The sequence below is a fragment of the Pagrus pagrus genome (assembly GCF_965226575.1).
Source record: "Pagrus pagrus genome assembly, chromosome: 15".
Taxonomy (NCBI): domain Eukaryota; kingdom Metazoa; phylum Chordata; class Actinopteri; order Spariformes; family Sparidae; genus Pagrus; species Pagrus pagrus.
This window is the reverse complement of record NC_140199.1, coordinates 18994985-19022130: the sequence shown is the minus strand read 5'-3', so window position 1 is coordinate 19022130 and position 27146 is coordinate 18994985. Positions and strand designations below refer to the sequence as shown.

The window sequence follows — 27146 nt, the reverse complement described above, 5'->3', positions numbered from 1 at the left end:
GTGAAAAATTCTTCTTCTTACCAGACATACAAGCTAATGTTGATTGCAAGAAATTATTCTTTCGGTTGGAAGATAAGGTGATTGGCAGGTCTCAGTCAGTGGTTAAAAATCTGCATGTATTATGCACTGCGTGGCAGCTTAACACACAAACAAATTAAAGTAAATATTTTTTTCTGTCTGTTCCCTGCTGAAAATTATGAATGCAATAATGTGGTACTGCTGAGTAGTGAGTTTCCCCAATAATCTCAACTATTTCCAAATATGCCATAACAACATGGCATGCTCCATATATCAGAGAAACCATGATGAGACTTATTTAATATGTCCTGGCTCAAACAAATATCTGAGCCTGCTAGAGCATCTTCTCTCCTATCGACCAGCAAGGCAGTGTTATTGTCACAATTCATGTCTAAAATCAATCCACCAAAAATCCATACTTCTAGATATATTTCCTGTACTGCTCTTCACCTGAGCTTCTTTTAGAAGCAAACAACATACTGTAGTGTAACAAGCACTGAGCAGAGGAGGGGGCTGTTTCACAATGTGCTGCTCATCAGCCCAGAGCTGCAACTCCACTCACAGGCTGCACAGCTCCGAAAGCTCCCCTGTGTGATGTTGCAGAGCCCAGGCTGCAACGCTGGCATCCTGACTGTGGGCTGTGGTCAGTCAGAGCCTGGGGAGCTGTGACAGCCTGCTGCTCTTTCAGCCGCAGCAAAAAAAATAAATAAATAAAATAAAAAAAGCACTGGAGCAGAAGAGTATCCAAAGAAGAGAAGAAATGTGCAAAGAATGTTAAAAACAAAACAGGCACATTAACATATGCCCCAGGAAGATGTATGCAAAGACATAGCGGGCACAGATACATGATATGATGATTTTCTGGCATGCGCTGCAGCCAAACGATCTGACAAATTCAACTCCATAGAACATCCAGCCATCAGATATTTATCCAGCGACATAGATAGAGTGAGGGTGATAAAGCCTGAACTGCACCAGATATCTTTCATCCACAGTGTGGTGGGTTAAACGGCAGGTTTCTTGGCTCACGTTGATTGTCATTTTTCATCTGAAGGCCATCAGTGAGGCTTAGAACTGCATCATTTACTCACAGTTGTCCTTTGGTCAGGGGAAGCCATATAAACATAATGTGAATCATTGCCTTCATATTTCAGCCAATTGGAACAATATCCAACATGAGTTTTAAGCCTTTATAATAATAATAAAAAAACAACAACTATAATTTTATGTTGAGGCGATTATTTTATCTTTTGCACCACTTAATACTCAACACCTTGAGTGTTATGAAAGAAAATAATTAAAAATGTATTTCTGTGGCCTGGGAAATGTTACATAACCTTGCAAATTTACCTAATTATCTCTGAAACCTAAAGCAAAGAAACAAGGATCTAATTTTAATGCCCTCATGATTCACTGTCTGAGCTGCCCCACAAGGGTGACTTAGTGAATTAGTTTTATTTCATAGTTATGGTAAGAATACAACCTAGAAACTCAGAAATAACACCTAAACTCAGCCATGAGTTGCCTTAGGTTGCCAAAACATCATATTTTCCATCTTTCCCAGTTCTATCCCAGTAGAGCTGTAAATCAGTCACTGATCACTAAGGGACAAAGAGAGCTCTTCTATCTAAAATCTGAATTTTGTCTGGGGAAGCTCCAGTAGTAAATGTTCAGTCAAATGCACTGAGCTGCCCGAAGGTAAAGAAAGTGCTTTTTCAGTCCTGCGAATCAGTGGTATTCCCTGTTAACTTCCTGTCTTGACATGCCACAGTCACAGTCAGAAAGATTTTGATGAGACAACTGTGGTAGCTGTACTGTTTCGTAGCCTAAAGGGTGGCTTTGAGCTCTAAGAAACAGGGATTAACTACCAGCTCTGCTTCTTTTTAATCTTCCATGCTCAAGTTTATTTTGTGTTAGGCTTTGTTTTGACTCCTATTCCTTTGTAATGCCCTGGAATCCCCATTAGAGAGCCAGTCGTCTAGGGTTCCCAAATGTAGCCCCCCTTCTTTTTGCCCACTTTGTAGACCCACTTGGCGGGGTGCCCGTCTTCGGTGGGATCTCTTGTTTCTCTCACACACTAAAGCTCATAGCAAGATCCTTTCAGATGAGTCAAAATGAGCTTAGTGCTGATCAGTTAACCAAAAACTTGGACTCATTGTGCTCTGCACCAGGCAAGAGAGTCTGTTAACAAAGAATTAGGACCAGGGAACCCTTAGAGGCTCTCTTCAAGCAAGTCTTGCATATCAAGGCGGGCTGGAGTAAAACTAAATCAAGGCCACATTCTTGCTTGAAGAAACTGCTATTTCCCGTTCGCTTTTGGTGAAACACTTTCTGTTGTCCTTGCAGCAAGGAGAGACTAAATGGACTGAGGCTAAGATAATGTAATGACTAGGCTCATCCTACAAGGCCAGTCAATCACAGAACACCACTGTTTTCACTGAAGGCCTGTTCAACACAGAGCAGCTGTATAAATACATTAGACAGGATCCGGGCAGCTCCCAGGAAAAACAGAAAGTCTGTTTCTTATAAATACACAGATTATTGGATAAATAAATCAAGAGATAGGCCTCAACTAAATCAATCTTTGGAATGTGCCAGAAACAAAGCAAGGATTGGACCAATTGTGAACGAAAACAGAAAGCTGGTGGTGGTTCCTTCAATGTGGCCCGAGGAGCCAGTTGCTGCAGAACATGCCTTTCCTCAGCACACAAAGCCTCGAGACCACCAGAATATATTATTCTATTGTGTAAATGGTATCCTAATGTAAGGCCATGCTTGTTGTGGCTCATCATATCTCAGCACACGAAACAGTTATTGAGGAAGTTTAAAGATAAGCTGTCGTGCTGCTGATTTTGATAGAACTTCAAAACACTTACCATCACAACTTGAGTCATTCGGCCTCACAATCCATTTAATTGCTACCTAGAGGTGTTTGTCACACTCACAATAAGTCATCAACAGAGCAGGAATCTGTCACAATCATCTTTAATGAAACTGGTACTCATCTATGTCTCCTCTCTCTGCTGGTAAGTACTTCCATTGATTGGCCTCTGATGAGGCTGCAGGGCAGTAGGTTGGTGCACAAAATGTGATTTGTGGCTATTTGGTGTGATACTGATTTGTTTACCCTCTGTGGGCAGGGCAAATCCATATATCACGTGGACCAGACAGAAACATACGGTCCAGAACAGGCTAGAAGCTGTTTGAACGATCGGCTGCTGCCAGCTGTGGATTGCGTGGGCATTGTCTCATCTTAAGCTCTTATGATTGAGCCTAAACCTCGTGCTTTTCTGGTGTTTTAAAGACGATAAATGCCTTTTGGAGAGGTTGCACAGACATCTAAATTAGTCTTTATGCATTTGGACGTTTAATTTCTTGGAAAAATATAAATCACAAATCTGCGTCAAAAGCCTTCGGAGAATATAAGAAAGATCATGGTTTTCTAACCTAGAAGTGGCTTCTGAAATAATGACAAAGGAAACAACGGCACAGTCATTTGCAGTGGCAATATGGCAAGGTGGCTACAAAGGCCTGCCTTCCATTTAATCACAAGCCAAAGCAGTCTACATGAAAAGCCTTCATTTGACAAACATGAAACATTACCATTTTGTTGTGTTCTCTGTTTCTTTTGTTGAAATAAAGAAGATTAAGGCTTTTCAGAACTGTATCGAAAATGAAAGATGCTAAATCCTTTTGTTCTTGTACCTTTTCCAAATTTCCTAAAATTTTCAAACACGGCTTTTCTCACTGAAGGCTTACTCACTGTCAAACACAAACACAGAAGCATATAATTTATTTCTTTCAAGCTGCACAGAACAGAGACGACATTTCTCCAAAGATGAGTGTGAACGCCGTAATGTACTGTACTCACCACAGTGCTCAAGCCATGTTCCTTCATCAGCCTGAGGGAGTTCTGGTAGCAGGAGGTGAGGTCATTGGTCTCGGTAGGGCCCACATGACCTCTTGCCACCGGGCCCACGGTGTGGATCACATCTGTGAAGGGGGACAACACAAAAAGCTCATTTCAGCACAGCCTACTTCTAGCAAGGTGACATGGTTGGCAGTATTTCTAGTAGTGCAAGGATAAACACAATGCCTTGAAACCTTTGAGCCGTCTGCTGTGCTTGGCAGTCGGGCGAAAGTTTTTAGAATCTGCAAAATCATCATCAAATACAAAATACGATAAAGTTTGTCCTCACAATGAGACAATGGGGACAGCAGGAACAACCCACTAGCTGAAATAAATGCATTTATTCAGTAAATGAAATGGCAGCTTAGATAGAAAATCAATTACAAGATTCTTTTATGCAATCTACTTAAATATTCATATCTCTCCCTGTACTCTCCTTCCCTTCGCATAGTAATGTCTTCACCTGTCAATCACTGCTCTCCTTGTCTGGCCTGGCCAGACTGGGGAATGCAGCCTCTTAATTGAATCATAGAAGTGATGACAGGAAAATAAGAGAATCTAAGCAGTGACTTGACAGAAACATAATCTTCTGCATTCTGCCTGACTACCCTTGTCCTTCTCAGTGTTTGACAGGACAGGTCAACATCAATACACAAGAAGTAACTCTGCATCACCTGCAGAGCATTCCAGAGAGGTGCGCCACAGACTAACTGCAAGGATGTAAATGACACAGTAGAAAGTAATTACTTAATAAACACGACTTCTCTGTGTGCGCATAACAGCCTCATAACACAAATTCTCAAAAAGGCCATCGAGGCGCTAATTAATGAAACCGCGAGAATTAATCTTTTTCTGTTTATTCTAACACAGACTGTTGCAGTGTGCAAAACAGCAGTCTTCTACTCCATTCAGACGTATTGGCAATTCACGGTCCATTAAATATGGATCAACTATGACTCATACATTTACATTTTTACGCATCAAGTCCCCATTTCTGGCACTAAAATATTAAACCCTGTTTAAGTATGAGTACTGAGAATTCAGACCTGGTTCAGGTGAGGGCATGTGAGGAAAACACAGCAGAAGCCTGTGTTTTAAAATGCAGTCACCTCATGTGTTTTCTCACACCTAACCCCACCGTTTACTTATAATATTAAACATTTAGCCTCACTTTCACTGAATAAATGTGTGCTATATTACTACTCCACCTGACCATAAATCATTTAAAGATTACATTTAATTCTCAATTGTATGTCTGCTTGTTTAATAAGTCGGGATGATAAAATGCATGGGGAGCCACTACAATCAAGTGGCTTTCAGTGGTGTTGCTTAAGAGGTAAGATTTTGTGTTTGCGAGAGGTAAGAAACAAGAGCTTTGGGTGATCCCAGCTAAGCTGAGGCTGGGCTGTAATGAGAATGGAGCCATCTCAACTATTGTCTTTTTTGAGAATAGCAGGGCCGAAAATTGCATTGCACAATGTGGCTATAATGGGACACGTGGTAAGTTGTTTTTCGTGCATAATTCATCAAGTTCTTCACTACAAGAACGGCAACATGCCAATTAGAGTGTGGGAATGCGCCAAAACCCGGAGTACTGGTGAATTCATGAAAATTTAAGCAGTTCTTATCTCACTAGTGCCGATGTATCCTCAACACTTCCACGGCAAATAAATATTTATACAGTTGTGTTACTGTAAGGTGAAAGACATATTTCACTTTGTAACTAAGGAGGGATGCTACAGGAAGGACAGTAAGTAGCTGTAGAGCTCAAAAATACTCTGGTGGCTGCTTCAAAGACTCTGTAAACACAAGTGACCCCTCTGTCCTTGCTCTTGGATGAGGTTTCATGTTATGTATGAAGGAAAAGGCTTAAATCCAATGATTCGGATTGCAGTGAGGTGTTAAAGGCCATTAAGCTGCTGTAAAATTAGAGCGACTTTTTTGAATCATAATTTAGATGAGTGAGCATTACATGAACAAAAGGCCAGTCTTCTGCATTCACACTGAAATACAAATAATAATTATAATTAGTTAATTGATATATTCATGCCCCCTCTCTCTCGGCCTCTTCACTCGCAATCTGCTCAATAAAGGTGGAAATACCAAAAGAAAACATAAAAAAAAACGTTTAGTTAAGTCACATTAATAAAAAGAGGCATGTCAGTGTAGTACATTAGCTATGGGCAATTTGACCGTGAAGACACGAAAGGTTAGGACTTCCTCTAAGCTTATAAGAATATGTTATTTGAAGACTCAGGAATTGATCATTTATGACTGCAGTGTTTTTCAATACATAAATTATACAAAGATGCTCCTGGTAATAAGAGTTTGAGAAGCTCTGGCAGGGTCCTCATCATCATGGCTGTTTTTCTCTTGATAGTACCTTCAGCTTTTATCATTATTTGCATCCATTAGCTGAAAGACACATTTCAGTGTATCAGTGTTTCTGTCTTGCTCAGAAGCACATACCGACACATGTATACCATTATCTCCGGGCAACCCTCGTACAAGAGGCACATAAATCTCCCCTTAGCGGGGTAGAAAAGATTACTTGCGGTGTTCTTGCACTTCAGGGGGGTTGGGCTTGGTTGTGGGGGGTTTGATAACGGATGCAGAAAACATGAAGAGGAATGTCCCGATGAAATACATTAAACGGATGCTCTCGTTTGGTGTACTGAATGAAAATTAAGCAATTAATATCAGACACCAAAGGTAAAGGTCTGACCTGAACAGAAGAAAATAAAGAAACATAACAATAAGCAAATCATTTCAAAATATACCTGTAGAGACACAGAATAGACTACAGAGGCTAAATTACTAGACACAGCTGAACCTAATTTGCTTTGAGCATAAAAAATAAGTCTTTCGGGAATGTAAGGGAACTCTTCCTTATCACACATACCACAAAATCCCCACCACACACACCACCTCCAAGACCCTTGCCTTGCCGACTCCAGAAGCAGTTAATGAGCTTTCCATTCTCACCCCCGTTTTTTTTTTTTTTAGCAGTTTTTCCTCACAGTATCTCGACTGGAATTGTTCATTGTGGTCTCTTGCTTGGGGCTACAAGGTCAGCAACACAAGTGAACCAGCAAAGACTGATGATTGCCATTCAAACCTTGCTTTCTGTCCACATGAGCCCACAGGCTCTGCAAAGAAACACAAACAGAAGGAACAACAAAGGAAAACAAAAACAATCCCACAGGTTTATTCTTTTTATGAGTCAAAGGATAATTGTGTTAAACTCCAAATTAATTAGGACCAAATTAAATACCATGATGAGACCAATATCATCTATTGTGCTGTGATGATACTCTGGAAGGCTACACAGTTTGTATCGTCTGCACCCCACAACACAAACCTGAAGTGAAATATAAACAACTTATTTTTAACTCAGCAGATGTCTGTTTATCCTCTCTGTTCCTGTGACAACTCAGCACTGGCAAGTTTGCTATAACCATAAACTACTTGAACAGGGCTGCAGTGGAGTGTTGCCATTGTTGACAATCTGGTTGGTCATTTTCATCCTAAATGGTGGAAAAGTGCCACAGTGCATACATTACGCCTGCCTGCTCGAGACTTCTAATGTGCCATGATTAGCACACATTTCTCCCATCAATTCTTACAGGTCAATAAGAAAAGCACTGAAATAGGAAAACACATAACAAGCTGCAGAGTCAACTGCAAAATATTGTGTTATTTTGTTCAGGACTTTGGTGCCAACAGTTTATTTGCTCACATTTAAACTCCATTCAAGCAAAAAACTGCTTCATGCATATTCATGGGTGTTACTTATAGAGACAACTGTTGGTGTTTTCTACTGTTGTTAAGAAATCAGAGCAAAAATGCATTATTGGATAAAATTAAGAATGCACAGTCTTTGTCTGAATACCCTCAGCACCAGAGTATGTGACTTATGTTTTCCTTTAGTTTGTTGGGGAGAATGTCATGTTTCTGTAACAGCAGGGACTCTGGAGATTAATGGGGCAAATAAAAAGGCAAGAACGCTCTCAACTGTTTACCCACCAGGTACAGAGTGCAACAATAACAACAGAAGCGAAGGAGCAAGACATAATTCTATATAAGTGCAGTTCTCACATCAGAGCGAACTTTAGCTTTATTTATCAAGTAAACTACTGTACCACTGTTCTACATGAGAAACACGCATTGATGGTGACTGGTGACAGTAAGAAAGAGTAATATTTTCACATCACAATTTTAACATATTACTCATTACATTGTGCCAAAACATTTGGTCCAGGTTGATCCTGTTCCTGAACTACCTATTGTAATGGAGTGTGGTATCCACATAGCACAACTCCACAAATCAATTGTACCTGGTCTGATTAAGCATTAGTTAAAGTAGCTACAGCAGCTTGTTTTTGTTTGATTCTGGCTGTAAAAGCATAAGAGCACCATCTAAAGATCTTGATCTGAGGAGCGCATGCATTTGTTTTGGAAGTGAGATGCAATGCATTTGTAATACTTTTTTTCTTTTATAAACAGCTTTTTACAGGATGAATAACAATGAGGTAGCACATTTATTTCTGGCTATGTAAGATTAATAACTCTAAGATGTAAAGTAAATTTGCTTTAGTAACATTACCATACACCTACATTACATGTATACCTACAGCACATACCTAACACAATCGGTTGAATAATTTTATGTCTTCACTATAACAAGCCAACAGAAAAATATAGCTCAGTAGCCGTGCCAAAATAAAATCTAATGTTAAGAGCCACCCGACTACAGAGAGCTCCCTTCGTCAAGACTCCTCAAATCCTCCTCACGATACCTTCATAAATAATTGTTTTTTTTTTTCAAAATCTGTCCTGAAGACAAGCTTTACAATAACTACAGAGATACAGCCAATCTTCTCACTGATGGCCTTTTTTGTCAAAGAGAGGCATCAGTATTATTACCAGATTCTTTAATAACCAATTAAAATTTCCTTGTAGTAGTTTTGAACAGATCACATCATTGGTTCTTGTAAAGCCAGATCCATTTTGTATGAGCAGCCATCAGTTTGAGTGAAGATGCACCAACAAATAAAGCAAGCAACTCTGTTTTGATTGAAAACGAAAGGTTGTATTGCCTCAATTTTAGTGACCAGTGACAATCTGTTCAGGCTGGAGATGAAAAGAAGACGTCACATTCCTGCACAGATATTATATAACACTATAGGAAATCATTAACAGAAGATTGTGATGTATGTATATTTGATGATATATTTTCTAGACCTATTCAGACATCAAACCAATTTTGACATATTCCTCCAAATTGAGCTGTTCTCACTGTGAAGCTGCATTATGTAAGAAAATATAAATATCAGATTTCCTCATGGCAAGTGATCCTGGGTAAGGTTGGTCTGCTCAGGATGTACTGGACACGAAATGACCCCTTACTGCACCAACCGTGGAGCATGTGTGAGAACATCTTAAGACAAGCCTACTTAAAATATTCCTCAGCCGAATAACTACCAAGGGGACACGCTCGCTTCAAAGATGTCACTTTCTTAGCAACTAAAAAAATCTTTTGAAAAATCTAGACTTCATTTAGAAGAGAAGTGCTGCGCTTTTGCAGAGAGGGACCTGCACTTCACAGCCTAATCAATCTTTCATTTTTACTTGCCTGCACTGACTTTGAGGCTGCTTTACCAAATCACACATGCTAATAACAACTCCAAAAGGCTGCAAAAGAAAAAAAACACCTTTACCGTGGTGTTGCTGCTCCTGAATGCTCCCATTCTTGCCAACAACTGTTACAACTGTTAGTACCAATGAGATATGTGGATATGGGAGCCTCATTTAGATCTATTATAACTCACAAGAGCCAGCAGACAATAATCAAACCGCTTCCGTGCTTCCCATGGCAATTATCTTCCACGCTTAAGAATCAACAAAGCACATAATGACTTACAGTCCATTAAGAAATTCAGCCAAAATTGAATTTAAATGCAGTTACTATTATTATGAGTTAGGCCAGATTGTGCATGGAGAGTGGATTGAATGCTTATAAGCTTGTAAGGGCTTTGTTGGTACGATTGTTTCTATAAAGTTCTACGACTGATGCTGATTTAAATGTACTGTGAATTCTGTGGTGACTGAGCTGTTAAAGTCAAGAGGTGGCTCGATGACTTTCTTACTCTCATTGTTAAGGGGGGATCAGCACAATAAAAATGCTGAAGTAATCAAAATGCATTGTTATATATAGATTATTAATTAAAACAAATATTTGCATAATATTAGCAGTAAAAATATCATCACAAAGAACAGCAGGTCTATAATGAAAACTGTCCCTGATGAAAGAAGTGAATCTGCAGCAGGCTAAAGCATGAAACCCTGCGATTTCTGAAATCTATGGGAAGATGCCTGGTGTTGTGCAACAACTGCCTGTCTCATGCTATGAGACTTGACTTAGAAAGACTTTACACTGTAATGCATCAGCGCAAATTGCTGAAAGAAGATCAATAAAGTAACACAGCACTTGCTGAAATCTCTCGTCTGTGTGCCATAAATATTGAATTTCTTTTGTTGTTTTTACCCCCTGAAAATCGTAAACAAAATAAAAAGGCAAACAAAACACAGGACAGCAGAGGAGGGAGTGTCATTTAAAGGGTAGATGAGGCAGTTGTCGTTGCTGTACTGCTCTCTATGGGTTAAAAATTCTCCAAATTTAATACAGTACCTCGAGTGTTGGTGCTTACACAGGCAATGGAAATCGTGGTATTACGAGACAGAATGGGCTGGGGCTAGCTGGCTAACTTTAGTAGAGATCTCTTCAACACAATACAGTGTTGAGTCTTTGACTTAACTTCAAAACTGTTATTTCTTCACAATATTTTGATAATTGTAGTTAATTTTGATTGTTCTAAACTAAAATTATTACATAGCACAAACAGAGTTTAAGCTATTTATTATTATTATTATTATTATTATTATTATTATCATCATAATTATAATTCTGGTTATTCTTCTTTGTAGTAGTAGTAGTGGTAGTAGTAGCAGTAATAGCAGTAGTAGTAGCATGCTATTAACCCCTATCATTATAGCCACATACTATAGTAAGTTCAGCGCTCCATAAATTCATGCTCTTGTTAAACATTGTGTAGCATTGCCAACCAGTCAAAACAAAGCATCAATCCTTTATCTTTTCTATGCATGCTGCTTTAAATTAATAACTGCTTCCACGCATCTTAACATGACAGCAAATAAGTGCCAGACATTGTGAACAAGTGGACAAGTCTATCTTTTGTCAATCATGAAGCTGTCTCTTCAAGAGTTCAATGGCCCATGAAAAAAAGCGAGAGAAAGAGAGATGGCATCTCACTTGAAAAGGCTCTGGCAGCGTTTCCCATTTATTCATCTCTACATGTAACTCACTGTCGGTGTGTGAGGGCAGTAACTGCATGTTACAGGGTTTGGCAGGTGATAATCCACCTGCTTAAACACAGAGACTCAGACTGTGAGCAATTCTGCACCAGGTTCGGGTTTCTCTTCACATACGGTGCAACTTAACAAATTGTAAGACACTATGAATGGTCAGAGAGAGAAAGGACACATTTGGTTACTGAGTGGTAAAGTTTTCTTTTTTAAAAAGATAAACAGGACAATGGTACACTAGTACTCAAATGTTAACAAAAAGATAACACTTGGGGATCTTAGTATGAAGAGCATGTGTGTGAGTGTGTGTGTGTCAGAGGGGATGTGTGGGTGACACAGCATTCAAGGCAGTTTAACATGGCGCCATGAGAGTTATTAAATGGCCCAGTGGTAATAGATTTCAACATTTATCAGGTGAGTGTATTGTATTTCTCATGTCAAAAATACCTCGGTGACCATTTGTACAAGGCACATAACAACCAGTATGAGTATACCAATTCAGATAAAAAGCCAATTCACCTCCCTATAAAAGTTGTATGTACTGTATACAGTAGATGTGAGCAACTGCCACTCCAATTATACCCACAAGAGTGACCGCATTTCTAGTAATTAAGTGTATTTTGGTGTGATTGCGAGCCTGGACCCTCTCAGCATGCACACAGCTGTTCCCATGTTCGTCGCTGAGGATTACTAAATGAAGTGTGTACACCCACTCGGACACGGAACTGGTGTTGTCATGGCGACAGAGTGTGCAGAGTGATCCCCCTAACGCTCGCCGAAGCTCCAGTCTGAAAGAGGCGGCTTTTTGCAGACCTGGAATCATCTGCCGCATGCCGAGCAGATACAGTTGTTAATGCATTAATATTCCGTTCTTAAAAAATGGATTAAGGGTGTCTTAGTGATTATTCATACACTTGTCTTTCAAAGAGCTTTTCCACTGTGAGTGTCATTGAGATTCTGTCACACTTAAACAGACTAAGGGGTAAGGAGCAAGACACTGAGAGGATGATGACAGAGCATCAAGCACACGTGCAATATCACAGGAACGTTTGTGCTGATTGTGAAACAATAATTATTTAATGCAAGAGTTCATATGGAACAAAAATAGCTAAAATTTCATTGATATGTTTTATGCATGGATCTCACTGTATGTTACATCAATTAATCACGTGGGATGTACGTACAGAAGTCTGAGGCCCCTGCAGTACTATTTTTTCACTGTGACCCTTTCAGTGCCTCGGAAGCATGACATTTTCATGAAGCACTGATCGGTGCTTCTCTATTCTGTCAATCATTACACCCGCCAGTAAGACATTTTTCAATCATCCAGAGTCACACTACGAACATGCACATACAGCATACTCACATGCGTGCAGTACAGTACAATGCAGGAAATGTTGCCTTCAAATGTCAAAAAGCTCTTCAAGTGAAAGAAAAGACCACTTAATTGGAAAGCCATCTTTCAGCCTCCGGGCACATTTTTTTACTGCGTTACTGTACTGAACAGAAGGTGAGGTGTGTGTGTGTGTGTGCGTGTGTGTGTGTATGAGAGAGAGAGTGGGAATGCATCGGCCGGTAGTGAAGGACAAGAACATCAGGGGTGTGATGACTGTTTTGCTGTACACATGCTGTAAGAATGGCCCTGGTAGTGTCTACAGGGACGACAGGCTCAGAGTAAAAGACAGAGGGAGAAAGTCACTGAGCAGCTCTGCCAGCTGTTTCCACTGCTCTGGGCCTTCTATAACATTCCTCTAAGCCTGAATGAGCTGCCAGGTGACACCGCTTTCAACAGCACTCGCTTGTTCTGCTGCCTGCTCTTTTCCCAGTTTATTCAAAGCACTTACTGAAGGTTTTAAATAAAATGTGAATATGAGAGTAGTTTTGTTACACGAGGCAAGACGGAGTGTGTGCAAAAAAATGAGTCACGCACCCACAGGTTACAGTCTTAAAAACTATGCCAAGGCAATACAATTTGACATTCAGCACTGTACATTACCGTTCTGTATCACAGCATATTGTCCCAAATATTAATGTGACAAAACATGGGAGATGCAAATGCAATGCAATGTAACATTAGAAGAGAATGTAAGGATATTTATCTTAACTGAACTAAACCTTCTGTAGAACAAATTCTGACAGAGAAAAGACAATGGAGTCCATTTTAGCTATGCTGTCACAGCAAGCACAACTGTAGCATCTCAGTAACTCTGCATCCACAGGTCTTGATTTGTTTGTAGTGTCTCTGCAGGCGTGACATGGCTATGGGGCGATGTAGCTCAGAACCAGCATGCACTGACACTGTTTTGTGTAAGAGGAAGCAGCCCTGCTGGGCAGCATCAACAACATTCATGCCGTGTGGAAAAATACCATTTTGATTTTCCCGTACGACATGGACTCCCTCAGAAACACCTGTGGGATGGGGTGTTGATGATTCTGATGGGACTGGAAAGCTACAAGTGGCCCGTCTAAATTAGAATTCAATGGGCAGATGTAATCTACACAGCCACATACAGCAGGGATCTACAATATTTATTGTTCACTTGCCGGCTCCCCTGCAGCAAGGTGCCCTGTTATGGCAGAGCTTTAAAAGCAACCTGCTTTACAAAGAAGAAAAAACACATGTAACCTGCTTTTAAAGCTCTGTTTATTTTGTATTAAATGTACAAAACAAACCCACAACAGCTTCAGCACTGCCTTTCATCTCTGCCACTAAACATTAGACCGTGATGTTGTTATGTGACTTCAACTGCATCTCATCTTTTCTCTGATTAGGGCACCAAACAGACGGGCCAGTACATCATAATTCTACAGGGGTCTGCGCGAGCAGGTCCTTGAGCTGGTGAGTTGAGCTTCATGAATCTTTCAAATGTCAGTAAGGCTTACACGCACATACACAGAGATGCACAAGCACTTACACAAAGTTGTGGGGGCACAGCTGCAGGGAGACTGAAAGTGATGTGGCCTTCACAGATGCTATTACCCGTCATATCAATTAAGACATACGCGCCCAACGTGAATTTGATGGAGGAAGATACTGTGGGTGAAGAGATTAAGCACGCTCTCACTCCAGACACATGTGCCACACACTCTCCAAATTATCCTAATGACATTAATTACGAAGCAGCGTTCAAGTCTGTGTTTGGGAAAGTAAGGGTTAGGAAATGGGAATACATAGTATTGTGTGGCAGTACTATAATCATCCAGCAAACATGGGAACAATGAACAATCAGAGGCCAGTTTTGTTCATTAAAGCAGAGCTTTGCTTTTGTCCTAAATTCTCAGTCACAGTTGGAGCTGGGTGATTGATCTAATGTTATTATCAATTATGATTTTGGCGTCCAATTGTTGTTAAAATAAACAAACAAAAACAAAAAACTCATAATGCTCATAATTTGTCTTATTATTATTATAAGACATTTATATTTTTTACTTGTTTTCAGTTGAATCATTTAATTTGTCTTTTATTTAAAGTTTAATGAATGCATGCTGTTTCAGTCAGTCAGTGATTAATCTTGTTAAATAATCATGTTCTCAATCTTGACCAAAATCAGGATAATGATTTTTACCATAATCTTGCAGCCCTTGTCACAGTTACTGTCCCTATGAATCAATGTAAAGTATGTAGAAGTCAAAAACATGACCCTGCTTATTTGATATTCCCATACTGTGCTAAAAATAATAAATACACTTGGCATGTTCACCAGATTTCACTTTCAAATTGTTGATGGAGTGTAAGGCAATGGGCCAAAACAAAACAAAAATGAAGCAAGACTACCATCTTTGTATCTAGATAGTTCATTAACAGATAACAATAAGTTCATATGTGTATTTATCTAATGACAAATTTGCTCACAAATATAACACAAGGATGAAAATTATTAACATGATTCACTAGCTTTTGCTGTCAATATTGAGCTTTAAAGTTCTGTCTGCCTCTCTGCTCTCATTTGCTTCTAAAAGACTTAAGACAGCGAGTTGCTTTATACTACAGCCCGAAGCAAAATAAATATTTTTCTTAATCAGATAATAACTTTTGGCCTTCTGCTCTTTTAAAATGAATGATGAACTCTACAATCTTGGCAAGTGTAGACATAAGTGTGGCCCTGAAGCTCTGAGAAGGAGGACCGTTTTTTTTTTTCTCTCTCTCTCTTATTTTTGTAGTTCAAAGTAATATGATAATGCCATAAGGCCTTTTGAAAATCTTGTTACTACATATCAAAAAAATTGTCAGACAGTTGCTAACATGCTGACATTCACAAGGCTGCAATAAGAAGAAAACTGCAGGGGGCTGCATCATCTCATGCTGGAATAACTGCTCTCTCCCTGGGGCTGGACTGAGGCCTGTCTTCATGCGCATGTGAAATGGTTATTTAATCCGGCCATGTCCCGGAAAGTACTGTGCGTCTTCTCTGTATAAATAACAATGCTTTATAATTTATACTAGTCGTATCTGAATTATCAGAGAAATAAGAGGGGTATGAATACGTTTGCTCTCTTTTAGAAGATTCCTTGGTTTGTTTCCTTTTCACAATAAAATAACACAGACAAATAAAAATAAAAAAAGAAGGAGGTGACCTTCAGGAGCAACTTTTCAGTCCAAACGAGATGGGTCAGCTTTTTTCCTATTTCCTGCACTCTGTCTGGCAGAAACAGGTGACTCTCAGCCCAAAGCTCCACCAAATAGACAGCCCACTCATCAACTCCTTTCACATCCAGGGTGCCACTCATTACTCATGTATTCATAGCCTGTGCAGTTTAATTACGAGGCTAATGACAACAAAAAAATCCTGGATCAGTCCCTTTACCTGGATCTGCACCAAAAGTTAATGGGGTCTTTTCTTGGCCGAGACCCATCCTCTATCCAAGTTTCATAAAAATCAGTACTTTCAGTATTTTTTGTGTAATCCTGCTGACAAACCAACAAAACAAACAAACTGACACAGGTGCAAACATAACTTACTTGATGGAGGTAATAAACACTAATTTGCACAGCATCAATCAATTTATGGGGTTGACTACCATTTCAAAGCCCAGCTTTTGACATTACGATGTCGCCATCTTAGTTTTTGTATATAGTTAAAGTGACCATATTTGTATGAGAGGGTGGAGCTGGGAAGGGTATCCTGATTGAGAACACGTGGATACTCCACTACACGTGTTAGCCACTTGTCAACTAAGCCCTGCAGTACACCCTGCTTGATCGTCTTATTTCCTCTAAATGGGAAAATAATTTACAAAATGAACATCACGCTGTATTCAAGAATATTTTAAACCAGCAATTGTGTAAACTTGTTAAGAAACTGTGACAATGTGGCTCATTTGCAGCTTTAAGGTACTTACGCATTGGCTTCCAGACTGGAAAGCTCAATCCATATTTTATCCAATCAATGGCCAAGCCCATTGCCAGCCATTCACAATAGCAGCATTTAGAAAAATCTTAGATTTCTTTCTGCATCACCTGTGGGCGCCTTGTTAGCTCGAAGTACGACCTTCCTGAAATGACAGACAAATGACTATGGAGGTCCAATTTTTCCCAAAGACTTGAGACGGTAGAACTGGGGTATGGCCCCATTACAGCTCCATCTGTGAGGGCCACCGGAGCAGCCTCTTATCTGTGCTTGTTTCAGGTACCTCCGCGGAAAAAAGCTGTGACAAGGACCCATCCAGCCAGTGCAGTCTCACAGGACCTGGGTCCTACAAGATACACTCCTCCACGCACTTACACACACAAAGACAGATTATCTACAACAGCGTCAAAACTTGCCCATCCGTGTGAGGCAGCGCTGACAAGTCCTGTGAGAGGGCCCCATTGAAATGAATAGAGGTCATTCTCTCTCTCTCTCCCTCCCTCCCTCCAAACACCCACAGAGACAGTTCCAGGGCCCCATGTGGATGAAGAAGAGCTGTGACCGAACTCCTCCAGGGAGGGAGACTTCGACAAAAAGAAGGCACCTACCTAGAAGTGGTACACCTGCCACATAATACTTCAAAGGACAAAGAACACACATACACAGTGTGCTGAATGCTTGTTTGTGCAACGCTATAAGAAATATGCTCTTATGGGAATACATTACTCATAGTAACACATGGCCACATGGCGCAGCACAGATCAAACATGTTGGGATACAGCTGAAGTTACCACATAGTGAGTACTACTCATGCACTGGGTGCTGATGCCTTGGATTGATGGTGTAGTAAAATCTCATTAGGTGCTGTATTGGAACCTTGCCCAGTGCTCTCCGTTTTTCAATTCTCCTGTGTTGTTGTCTTTTTCCCTTAGCCTCTGTCAGTCTCTCTTCCCCGTATCTCTCTCTGTCCGTCTCACAGCGGTGTTGTAAACGAAATCCATAGAACTGTTGAATTTAGCAAAGGGTTATGTCTAGAAAACACAAGGTCATGCATAGCATCGGCCGGCTCCCCACCTGCTTTACTGCAATTTGTTTGCCGTGTGTATTTATCACAGATGCAGCCATTTCTGCACTGAGGGCTGTGCCACGCTGTGCATATGCTCACTTTGTTACCCCCGACAGGAATGCCTCGCCAGGGAGAAGCCTTTAGTAGAGCACATATAAACTCTTGCCTTTTAGTGGCATGGGAAATGCTGAAATACATACATTTATGGGGTCTGTTTCTGAGCGCTATACTAAACTCAAGAGTTTGACCTTGCCACTTCTTTGCACAGGCTCTCCGAGAAAAAAAAAAAAAGCTGAAGCGACTGTTTTAAACAATAGATAATTAATGTTCTTTTTCCCATTCCGAGGAGTGGTTTAGATATGTGGTCATGTCATCACGACAGGGTACATTAACAAAAGCAGAAAATGTAACTTTTACACGATACTAAAATGTTTGGGTTGGATGTTTGGATCTAAAATGGAAACATTTTCCGGAGAGGTCTCATCTTTAGTTAAGAGAAGCAAGGGCTGTAACTTTTTGGCCTCCCAGCTCGTTCGGTCGGAGTCATCAGATAATGAAAGCAAACAGGAGATAACAGAGTGCCGCTGGATCTCTCAGCAGGCCCGCATTAATGCTACTAATGGCACAGTGCACTTCAGGGTGAGCTTTTGATGACACTAGCTGATGTTTCCATATGTTCAACAAACACGGGAGGCCCCACATAGCTGGGTCAAACACAAGTACTGTGAGCAGCGTTCGCCCCCAGAGTGCGGCAGCATGATGGACAGGGGTCTATCCCCGTTCCCTCCCCCAGCCCCCATAATTCATAGCAGCCTGGCCTATTGCACAACAGTCTCTTGTTCTTCAGAGTATTTTGGCAATCAGAGCCACATGCTGCATGGACATTTATCTTACTTTCACAAAAATGCAGGCTTAATGAGATAATTTGGGGTACTATGCTAGATTGACATGGCAGAAGAGCTTCAATGTGTGGTCTCTTTACAAGCAGAGTCCAGGGGGACTGGTGGATGAGAACTTGTTAGTTGTGCGCAGTAAATGGCACAGGCTGGCTCTTTTAGCTGACGCATACACCGGAGAGCAAGAGAAATTACTGTGGGACCTTAGTGCTGGATGGGAGACGCAGTCGGACTGAGGAGAAATGTTTCTTACCTCCAAGTTGCACAAGGTGAGCTGAGCAATCAGCCGTCAGTTTCACCCCAGCTAAGAGAAATCATTTAGCCCGGAGCCTGGAAGCACACAAGCAGGTCTCCCTTTCTGCCAGATCCAGCAGATGCCTACTACTACTACGGTGACCTTTAAAATATGCCTCACCATCTGATTTCAGTTTTAAGCCCAACATAAGGAACCACCATTAGAGAGAAGTACAGAGAAATGAAAAGAAAGAAAAAATGAGAGGGATGCATAAAAAATTCAGGTTTTACAGGTATACATAGCAGACGTTTCTCTTCTCACCCGGGGTAAATCAATTGAAATTCATGTTATCAAAAACTTTTCCTTCCAAACTGTACCACAGAAGTTTATAAAAACCGTTATTTTGTTTCAGGTATCAAAGAAACATTCGAACAAACACTGTTTTCCATTCAGGTACGTCTGGGCAGTCAAACCGTGTGGAACAGAAGGCTTGTAAAAGCCGAGAGGATTCTCTTTTAGCAGAGACAAAAAATAAAAACAACCTCTTAAATCCACCCCAAAGCAGCCAGAAAAACACACAGACACATCAGCCAGATAGCACTTCTTCAAAGCAAACCCGCTCAGGATATGAAATGAAATGATGAAGAGCAGGTGAAAAACATTGCACACATCAGTGGTGCCGCTCAGACAGAGCTGAAAATAGTTCTCCACACCTGACTGGAGAGACAGAGAGAATATAAAGGATGGACAGCAATTTGAGGCTGCTGTCGGTCTGCCTCTACACTTCAGGATAAATGATAGAAACAGATGAGTTTTACACTCCAAAGCCCCACAGCTGACAATTATATAACTCGGTAAGGTGAGGTAAAGATGATGCAAAGAGTAAGATACGGATACATTTATAACTTCATTAAACTCTAAGTGTTACTGGCAATATGAATTGCCTGCAGGATATCTGAGGCATGTCCCACAGCTCAGGCTGTCGAAGCATCTGTCTACCTATGAGGAATATTTTTGGTTTTAGTTGGCCACATGTTTTACTTTTATCTTTTCTTCATCTTGTTTTATTGAGCTGTGTAGGAAACAGCACACATAACACTTTCTTAATGTCATGAATTAACTGTAGAGCCTATAACAACAACAACAATAATAATAATAATCACTTAATCAATATAGATCATTCTGAAACAAAGTTGCCAAGTGCTTGGCAGTAACAACAGAGACTAAGAGTAAATAAAATACACAACATAAATGTATATTATGCAAGAAAAATAATTTAAACATTTAAAACAACTACCATTGGTAACAGCTGCCACAAGGAATTTTCATCTTTTGTTGATTCTGGCATACCCTGTGGACAAAAGCGATCTGAGCACAATGCCTCCTGTCGTAATGATTTTCATCTGGCTAGCTCCTGAATTTCTGTGAGAAGTGAGTGAAATAAAGACGCAATGCATTTTTAATACTATTTTGCTTTTTTAAAACACAGCTGTTTGGAGGATGCATGGCAATAAACTAAACAATCAATTTGTGTGTAGGAGAACGATGGTGGAGCAAAGTAAACGTCTACAGCCAAAGACTTGGTAGCTCTGTAATAGTACTTTTTTCTAGAAAGCTCTCTAGTAATATTATGATTTTGCAGGGAATCCGACCATTAGATTAATAATGTATGAATAGTCAATCTTTTCTCATTGCTGCTTTTGTTTACTTACATAGTTAACGTAGAGGTATCATTATTTAATTAAATGGTTTCATAACCAAAGAAAAAACCCTTGTAGTAGATTTAAGAAAAAGGCATAACATTTCCAGGCAGGGAGTTCAGAAGCTGAGGGGCCTAGGCAATGAAGGCCAGTCACCCTTAGGCAGCGATCAGGCTCAGCAGCTCACAGATTAACTCACAACTCACTTTACTTAGCGCGTGTTAAATAAGTTGCAATCTTAGGATGTTTAGCCTGCTCAGACCAGAATAAAGTGTATTGCATGGGCAAAGTCAAGAGGAGATAAGAGCATGCATGACCTTTTCTTGATCTGAAAATATAGCAGACCTCCAAAGGGACCTCCAAAGAGACATGGTGTTAAAAAGATCCTATTTCACATGCATCATTGAAATACTGTGGAAGTTGGCCTAAGGCACTTTTGATGGTGACACTGAATATGTATGACACCGCACAGCCTTTAAAAACAGTGCAACATAAACAATGAAGATAAATCTGCAAACACCCTACATCGTTCGGTACAGAAGCAGGTGCAGCTTCCTGTTTCCTTTCTTACCAGTACCCTTTTTTTAACCATCAAACCAATAACAGTTAATGATGTGAATATGTCTGTCAAGAAAAATTATACTTGTCAATGTATACCTATTTTGCATTACACTACATGATCTAACTCGCACTGATTACCATGTTGTCATAGAAACAGTGGCCACATTCTGCCAACATACGGCTAAGATACTGGATCCACATCTCATGTGCCTGTCTGCACAAGATGGCATAATCACTCATTTAGAATTGTATGTAGCTGCAAACATGAAACTGTACACATGTTATCATGTATATTGTACATTAATACTGTATGAATTGTAATGGATGTTCAGCTTTTGCAGGTAGTGCAACAACGAACACAATTTCCATTATTAATGCAGAGTCTGATAAAGTATACAATAACAAATGAGGAATTATGGTTCTATGTAGATCTAATCTTATTGGTTGTTTACAAAGTACTGTTCCTCTGAGACACTTGATCAAAGACTACTTCTTCTGCACTGGCAGTGACATCATGCGTAAACAGTGAGTGCTGCAGTGGGTGTGTGTGGGTGTTTGTGTATGAGCTTGTGTGTGTGTGAGAAAAGACTGGAGGCAGGGGCCTTTCTCCCATGTTGAGACTTGGATGAAAATTTTGTGCGAATACAGCAAAAGCCTGTGACAGCGTGCTTAATTATTTTTGGCTGTTGCAGGCCCTGCCACTGCCTGGTTTTGCCCAGCAGTGCCTGCCTCTCAGGGGGGCAGAGACGTGCCGCCATCTGGGGGTGTGTCTATCCCGGCCTTGTTAGCATAAACCTAACTACAGATTCATGAAATTACCTCAGAGACGTCTCCAAAATACACACAGATCTGTGGCTATGGTAAACACGCTGCCCTTACTGCAGTTCTCATAAATAAACAGATAACATACCATTTTCACCTTGCAGTATCTGCAGTGGAGAAGAAAATGGAAAGGTAACCTCAGTGGACGTGAAAATGAAATATGAGAGTGCAAAATGGGGGTAAATGCGCTTGCTGGTGTTTTCTTTAAGCATCTGCTAAGGTGGGGTGTGACATTGCTGAGGTAGGCTACTGGAAGGGCACAATGTCTCCCAGATGACTTAAGGAGGAAGTTTCTCTCGCTTATGCTCTCCACACACTTGGAAAAGAGCAGTGGGAAACCACATGTTTCCTAGAACTTTCAACGCCTCTCCTTTCTCGAGACCAAGACTGTTGTTTTCCTAAGTTTGCAGCCCCAAATGAGAAAAAGGGGAAAACAAAGGTTATTGCTAGAGGTTTTCTTACCGTACACGTAGTAACCCCTTTCCTCCCCCTCTCTCCTGCTGGCCTCCCACTGTGCCAAGGGAAGAAGCAGGTTGCCTGATGATGGCAGGCGCCCACCACTGACCTGGGAAATAAATCCTTTAACAGGTGGCTAGCACGAGGGGGAAGAGCTAAATCAGCAGCACACCTTCCTGCTGCCGAGGAGGGCTGGCTGTTTTATGTGCCTTAATTACACAGTCCTCCAAAAACCTTCACCCACTGCCCTTGATCCACCCTCTGACTCCAAGAAGCACCGCGCAGATGCAATCACACACATGCTAGCTTTTTACCATCTATGTAATCAATCCAATTCAAATGTCAGGTGTTGGGTTAATATGGTTACAGACGTGATGTTTGTAATATCCACACTGAAATTTCACAGACGGCTAGCGTGTTGTGACATCTATTCCTGTGCGCTTCCAATTTCTGAATGATGCCACTGGTTTTTGGCCCTTGACTCCATGGGGAGATCAGCCATGTGTAGTTTTGTCAGTCTCTGTAGCTAAGCAACTGAGCATTACAGTGAAAGAGACCAGCGCTTGCGGCGGTTGCTAGGGAACTGCTCGAAAGTGTTACCACTTGTGAACGGCGCTCCGATAGATCAGCCTCTAATGGTTCAGGTCTGATGGAGCTTCGCCTAGAAGGAGATGAGGGATCGGCGAGCAGGCAGCACGCTCCATCTCACCGGCTATACCATATGTCACAGCCGACAAGTCTCCGGAGTCCCACGCATCAGCACACATAACAACCAGATGAAAACGATGGCAGGTTTTTCCTCAATAGGAAACCATTTGCATAGAAGTGGAGTCTGAATAATTGAGAGGTGTGGGAGAGAGCAGGGTGGCTGAATTGGGATGTATGCCTGCCAGCCAAATCCATTAGCCAGGCTTGCTTGGCTGAGGCAGGCGGCTGATGGGAAGGCTCTGTTATCGGACACTAAAGGACACCAGGGCTGGCCATCACCATGCCTGCCCTCTCTACTCTTTGCCGCAGGGGGAGAGAGAGAAAGACAGAGAGGGAAAGGACGGGAGGAAAATGACAGAGACAAAGAGAGAAACTGAGGGAGAGACCAGAGAGGTTCAATAACAGAAAGACTGAGGAGGTGTTGCCCTGTTACAGCTTTATAATTGGCCTGCAAGGGCGGTCAAATGAGAGGCTACTTATCGCACATAGCAGTTCCACAAGAATACTTGTCCATCTCTATAGCCGGAGCCTATTTAAAAGAGCATTAGGACAAATGAAGCGTTGAAAAAGAGGACACCATCTCTCTATTTAAGCCAGGACGAAAAAAAAGAAGTGTTAGACAATTGTATCCCATGCAAAAAAGTAGCTTTGTTGGGTTCTGTTGGGAGCCTAATTACCCAAGAGAATAACTCTCATGGACGAGTCCAGAGTAGCCTTCACAGAGGACAACTCTGCAAGACTAAATCTGCTATTTCAGGGTCTAAAGATAGAGAGTTTCAGATGATGTGCAGACTGTTGTCAAGCCTTTTATGGCAATTTGTAATTTTGGCCTGTATTTAATATATTTACGGGACTATCTTGAAAAAAGCATTCCAAGAATAATCATATTTTGCCCAAGGGAGTGTTGGTAAATAAAATACAAAGTAAGACATTGTAAATAAAATGCTAAGGAAGCAGGAAGTTTAACCTTTGGAGAAACAACATCGAAGGTTTTTTTTAAATCTTCATGAAAAGAATCAATTTGGAAAGGCTGACTGAATAATCATTTTTTATAAAAAGCTCCCTAATGCGTCATTTGGGATTTTAACTATGAATGGTTTGACCTGAATGTGAAAGGGTGGTTTCTCAACATGTGTCACAAGATCTTGAGGTCTTTGAGAAGACTCACTGAGTACATCTTCTGTTGGTCTAGACTCACAATGAATAAAGCTTTGGAAAAAGTGACGCTATCCAATATTTGACAACAACCAACAGAGCAACTGTTTTCAAAGGTTCTCCACTGATACCAACATCTCTTTGTATCTCATTCCTCACATTTGCCATTTCAGAGAGTCTCTTTTAGCAGTTTAGACTTAGTGTCTCTGCGTGAAAGAAAAACACATTGCTGCAGTAATGCATTGCCAATCAGATTTATGCTGCACAGTCTGGTGATCCTTGAGAGGGAGACATCCAAACAAAGAGGAAGAGATGGAGACGAGTGCTACCCTAAGACCGAAGCTGCGTGTACAGTCTTCAGTACAGCATGACAAAGTTCTGGCATTGAATAAACACAGAGAGACCCAACAAAAAATAATGAGTATCAAACAATAACCATTGACCGGGCATTTCACTAGAAGACATCGATGTGTGGGTCCATGGCTTTTCTATGCTCCTTCAGCACAATAAATTAAAGGCGACACAAAATACACTTAAGGAAAACAGAAACCAAAACAGATACTAATCATGTTCACAAACGACCGCAATGATTGTGCAAGATGTTTCACCCTAAACCAAATACAATACAGTGAATAGGAAACGCTAAGGGGAAGAGAGACAGAAACAGGGGGCTAGACATAGAGGAAACTGTGGAACATAAGTAATAACTGCTGCTGTTGGAGCCCTGAGTTTCACTGCCCCCTATCATGACAGAAGTACATGATAGCTTACACACAGAGAAGAAAAGGGGACAGCCACAGGGCCTGCTTTAAGAGGATGCAGCTGTATGTGTTTACAAAGCTCGTGTCTCCTAAAGCTCTCTCTCCCACTCCTCCTCTCTTTCTCTCAAACACACATTGAAAATCAAGCATGAACAGATATGCACAATTAAATTAGCTCCGAGCTCTGTTTAACCACATCTGCCAAATAAAGGGCAATACAGAACATAACCCATAAAATTTCAGCTTTACATCCTCCCGTCCCCATAAGATCACTGAATAGTAAATGTGGATCAAGGACACGCTGCTCTTTAATGTTAAGAATAGTATGATTTGAGTGATCCTATCGGGTGTTCATTTCTGGGATGGTCTAGACTTTGAATACTCATAATCTGACATGCATTTTGGTGGATGGCATCTCCTAATGTGCTTCATTCCACTGTACAGTAAGTGCATAAATATTTAACATGCATGGACACAGCAGGAATCAAATTGCTATCATTGGGCTTACAGGATGATCTACACATTCAACTCAACATCTCAAATGTTAACTACAATTCAAACCTTTCTATGCTTCTAAACAATAAAATACAGTAAGATGTAGTTTAACAACCGGGATCATGGGAGTTGTGGTGTTCATTGTGAAACAAACGCCACTGCTGATGAAAATCTTTCTGATGTGACAGAAATCATGTTCATGGACAAGGACATGTAATAAAAGTCACGTTAAGTTTATACATGAGGTTAACTTGCAAACTTATCATTACTTGAGTTGTCCCGTACACCTTTTGTTGACAAAGTTACGTGGCAAATTCCTCTCTCTCAGACGTCTCATGTGGTGTAGAGCTGTCCAGAATACTATTTTTGGGAAGTTTCAATCACAATTTACCGCTAATATTCAAACCGTTAACATAGGGGACTGAGGTGCAGAAATGCTCCCTTGCTGGTTTTTATTTGCATAGGTTTAGAGATTATTTAAGCACCAAAGAGGAGCTCAGATTTTCGCAGTCTTTGTCAGTCTTTTCCCTCTTTGTTAGGGCAGCCAATACAAAGTCTCCTTCCTTCAAATACTGATTTATTTAGTATCTTCACAGGAAATTTTGTGTTAATATCTGTAACCTTGATGAAGGAAAATAACCATTTCAGGATCCAATTACTAATTTCCAGTTAGTCCCACCCAATTCCAGGGTAAGCCCTGATACAACTCAAAAAATATTCAACTTAGATCTTGACATTTCAATGCAAAAATATGACGTGTTTTTAACACTATTTGATCACCTCAGAATAAGCAGGTCTGGAGCTCTCAGTACATATTAAAATAGGCATTCTGCAAGAATAAATAGCAGCTATCACATACTAGTGGCACTGCATCTCAATGAGCTTGTTACTGCAGTGCTACAGGAAGTGCATCCCTGCAAAGCATTGAAGCCTCATTTGCATGTTTTCATACTTAATTCTGGATGGCAGAGACAGGTCTTGATGTGGCCTAATGTGACGCCTGACATTGCCTAAGCCCTGTAATTATTTTCCTGACCTGCTCAACAATCATCTTTCCTCCAGTTAATTGCTAACATAAACTAATCCTCAGGTGGTCCAAGTTCATATGAATGTTTTGCATGCATAACAGCTCATAGCAAAGACCGCACGACAACAAATTCTCCCAAGACTCATCAGAACTCGTTCCATTGCTGCTTTATGAAGTGCTAAATTACAGTTTCTCTGAAACAGCATGATTGAAAGACTGATTAATAATGATAATTGTTGGAGATATGAAGGCGTATGAATGATCCTTCCCAAGTAGAGACTGTGAAAGTATTTTGAAAGAAAAAAATTAATGAATAAGTTCAGAATGAATAATTAATACAATTCTGACTTGTATTATCAGGCTTACTGAGCTATGAAAGCCACTGTTGCTGACTGTTCAATATTTCAAAAGGCATGGGAATGAGGTAAATGTCTCTTTCTTTGGATATTTCTTTATGTTCTGTTCAGTTATCTGCACAGTGGCACTTTTATTGTGGTTCTTTTGTGTCTTGTCTGTGTGTGCTTAATGTTTGGTGTGTTGTCGCTGTGAGTGAATATTTAATGACGCCGTGGCAAGCTCTCCACTGCTGTTCATCTGGGCAT

General features: G+C 40.6%; 1 protein-coding gene across 3 annotated transcripts in view; it reads right to left on the bottom strand.

Moving 5' to 3' along the window:
* Positions 1–27146, bottom strand: part of macrod2 (mono-ADP ribosylhydrolase 2) — a 427221-nt gene that overhangs the window by 129816 nt on the left and 270259 nt on the right. For all 3 annotated transcript variants that reach the window (XM_084376185.1, XM_084376184.1, XM_084376183.1), the window contains exon 6: positions 3890–4011. In XM_084376185.1, the coding sequence (XP_084232311.1) occupies positions 3890–4011 (122 nt within the window). The remainder of the gene's footprint in view (positions 1–3889; positions 4012–27146) is intronic.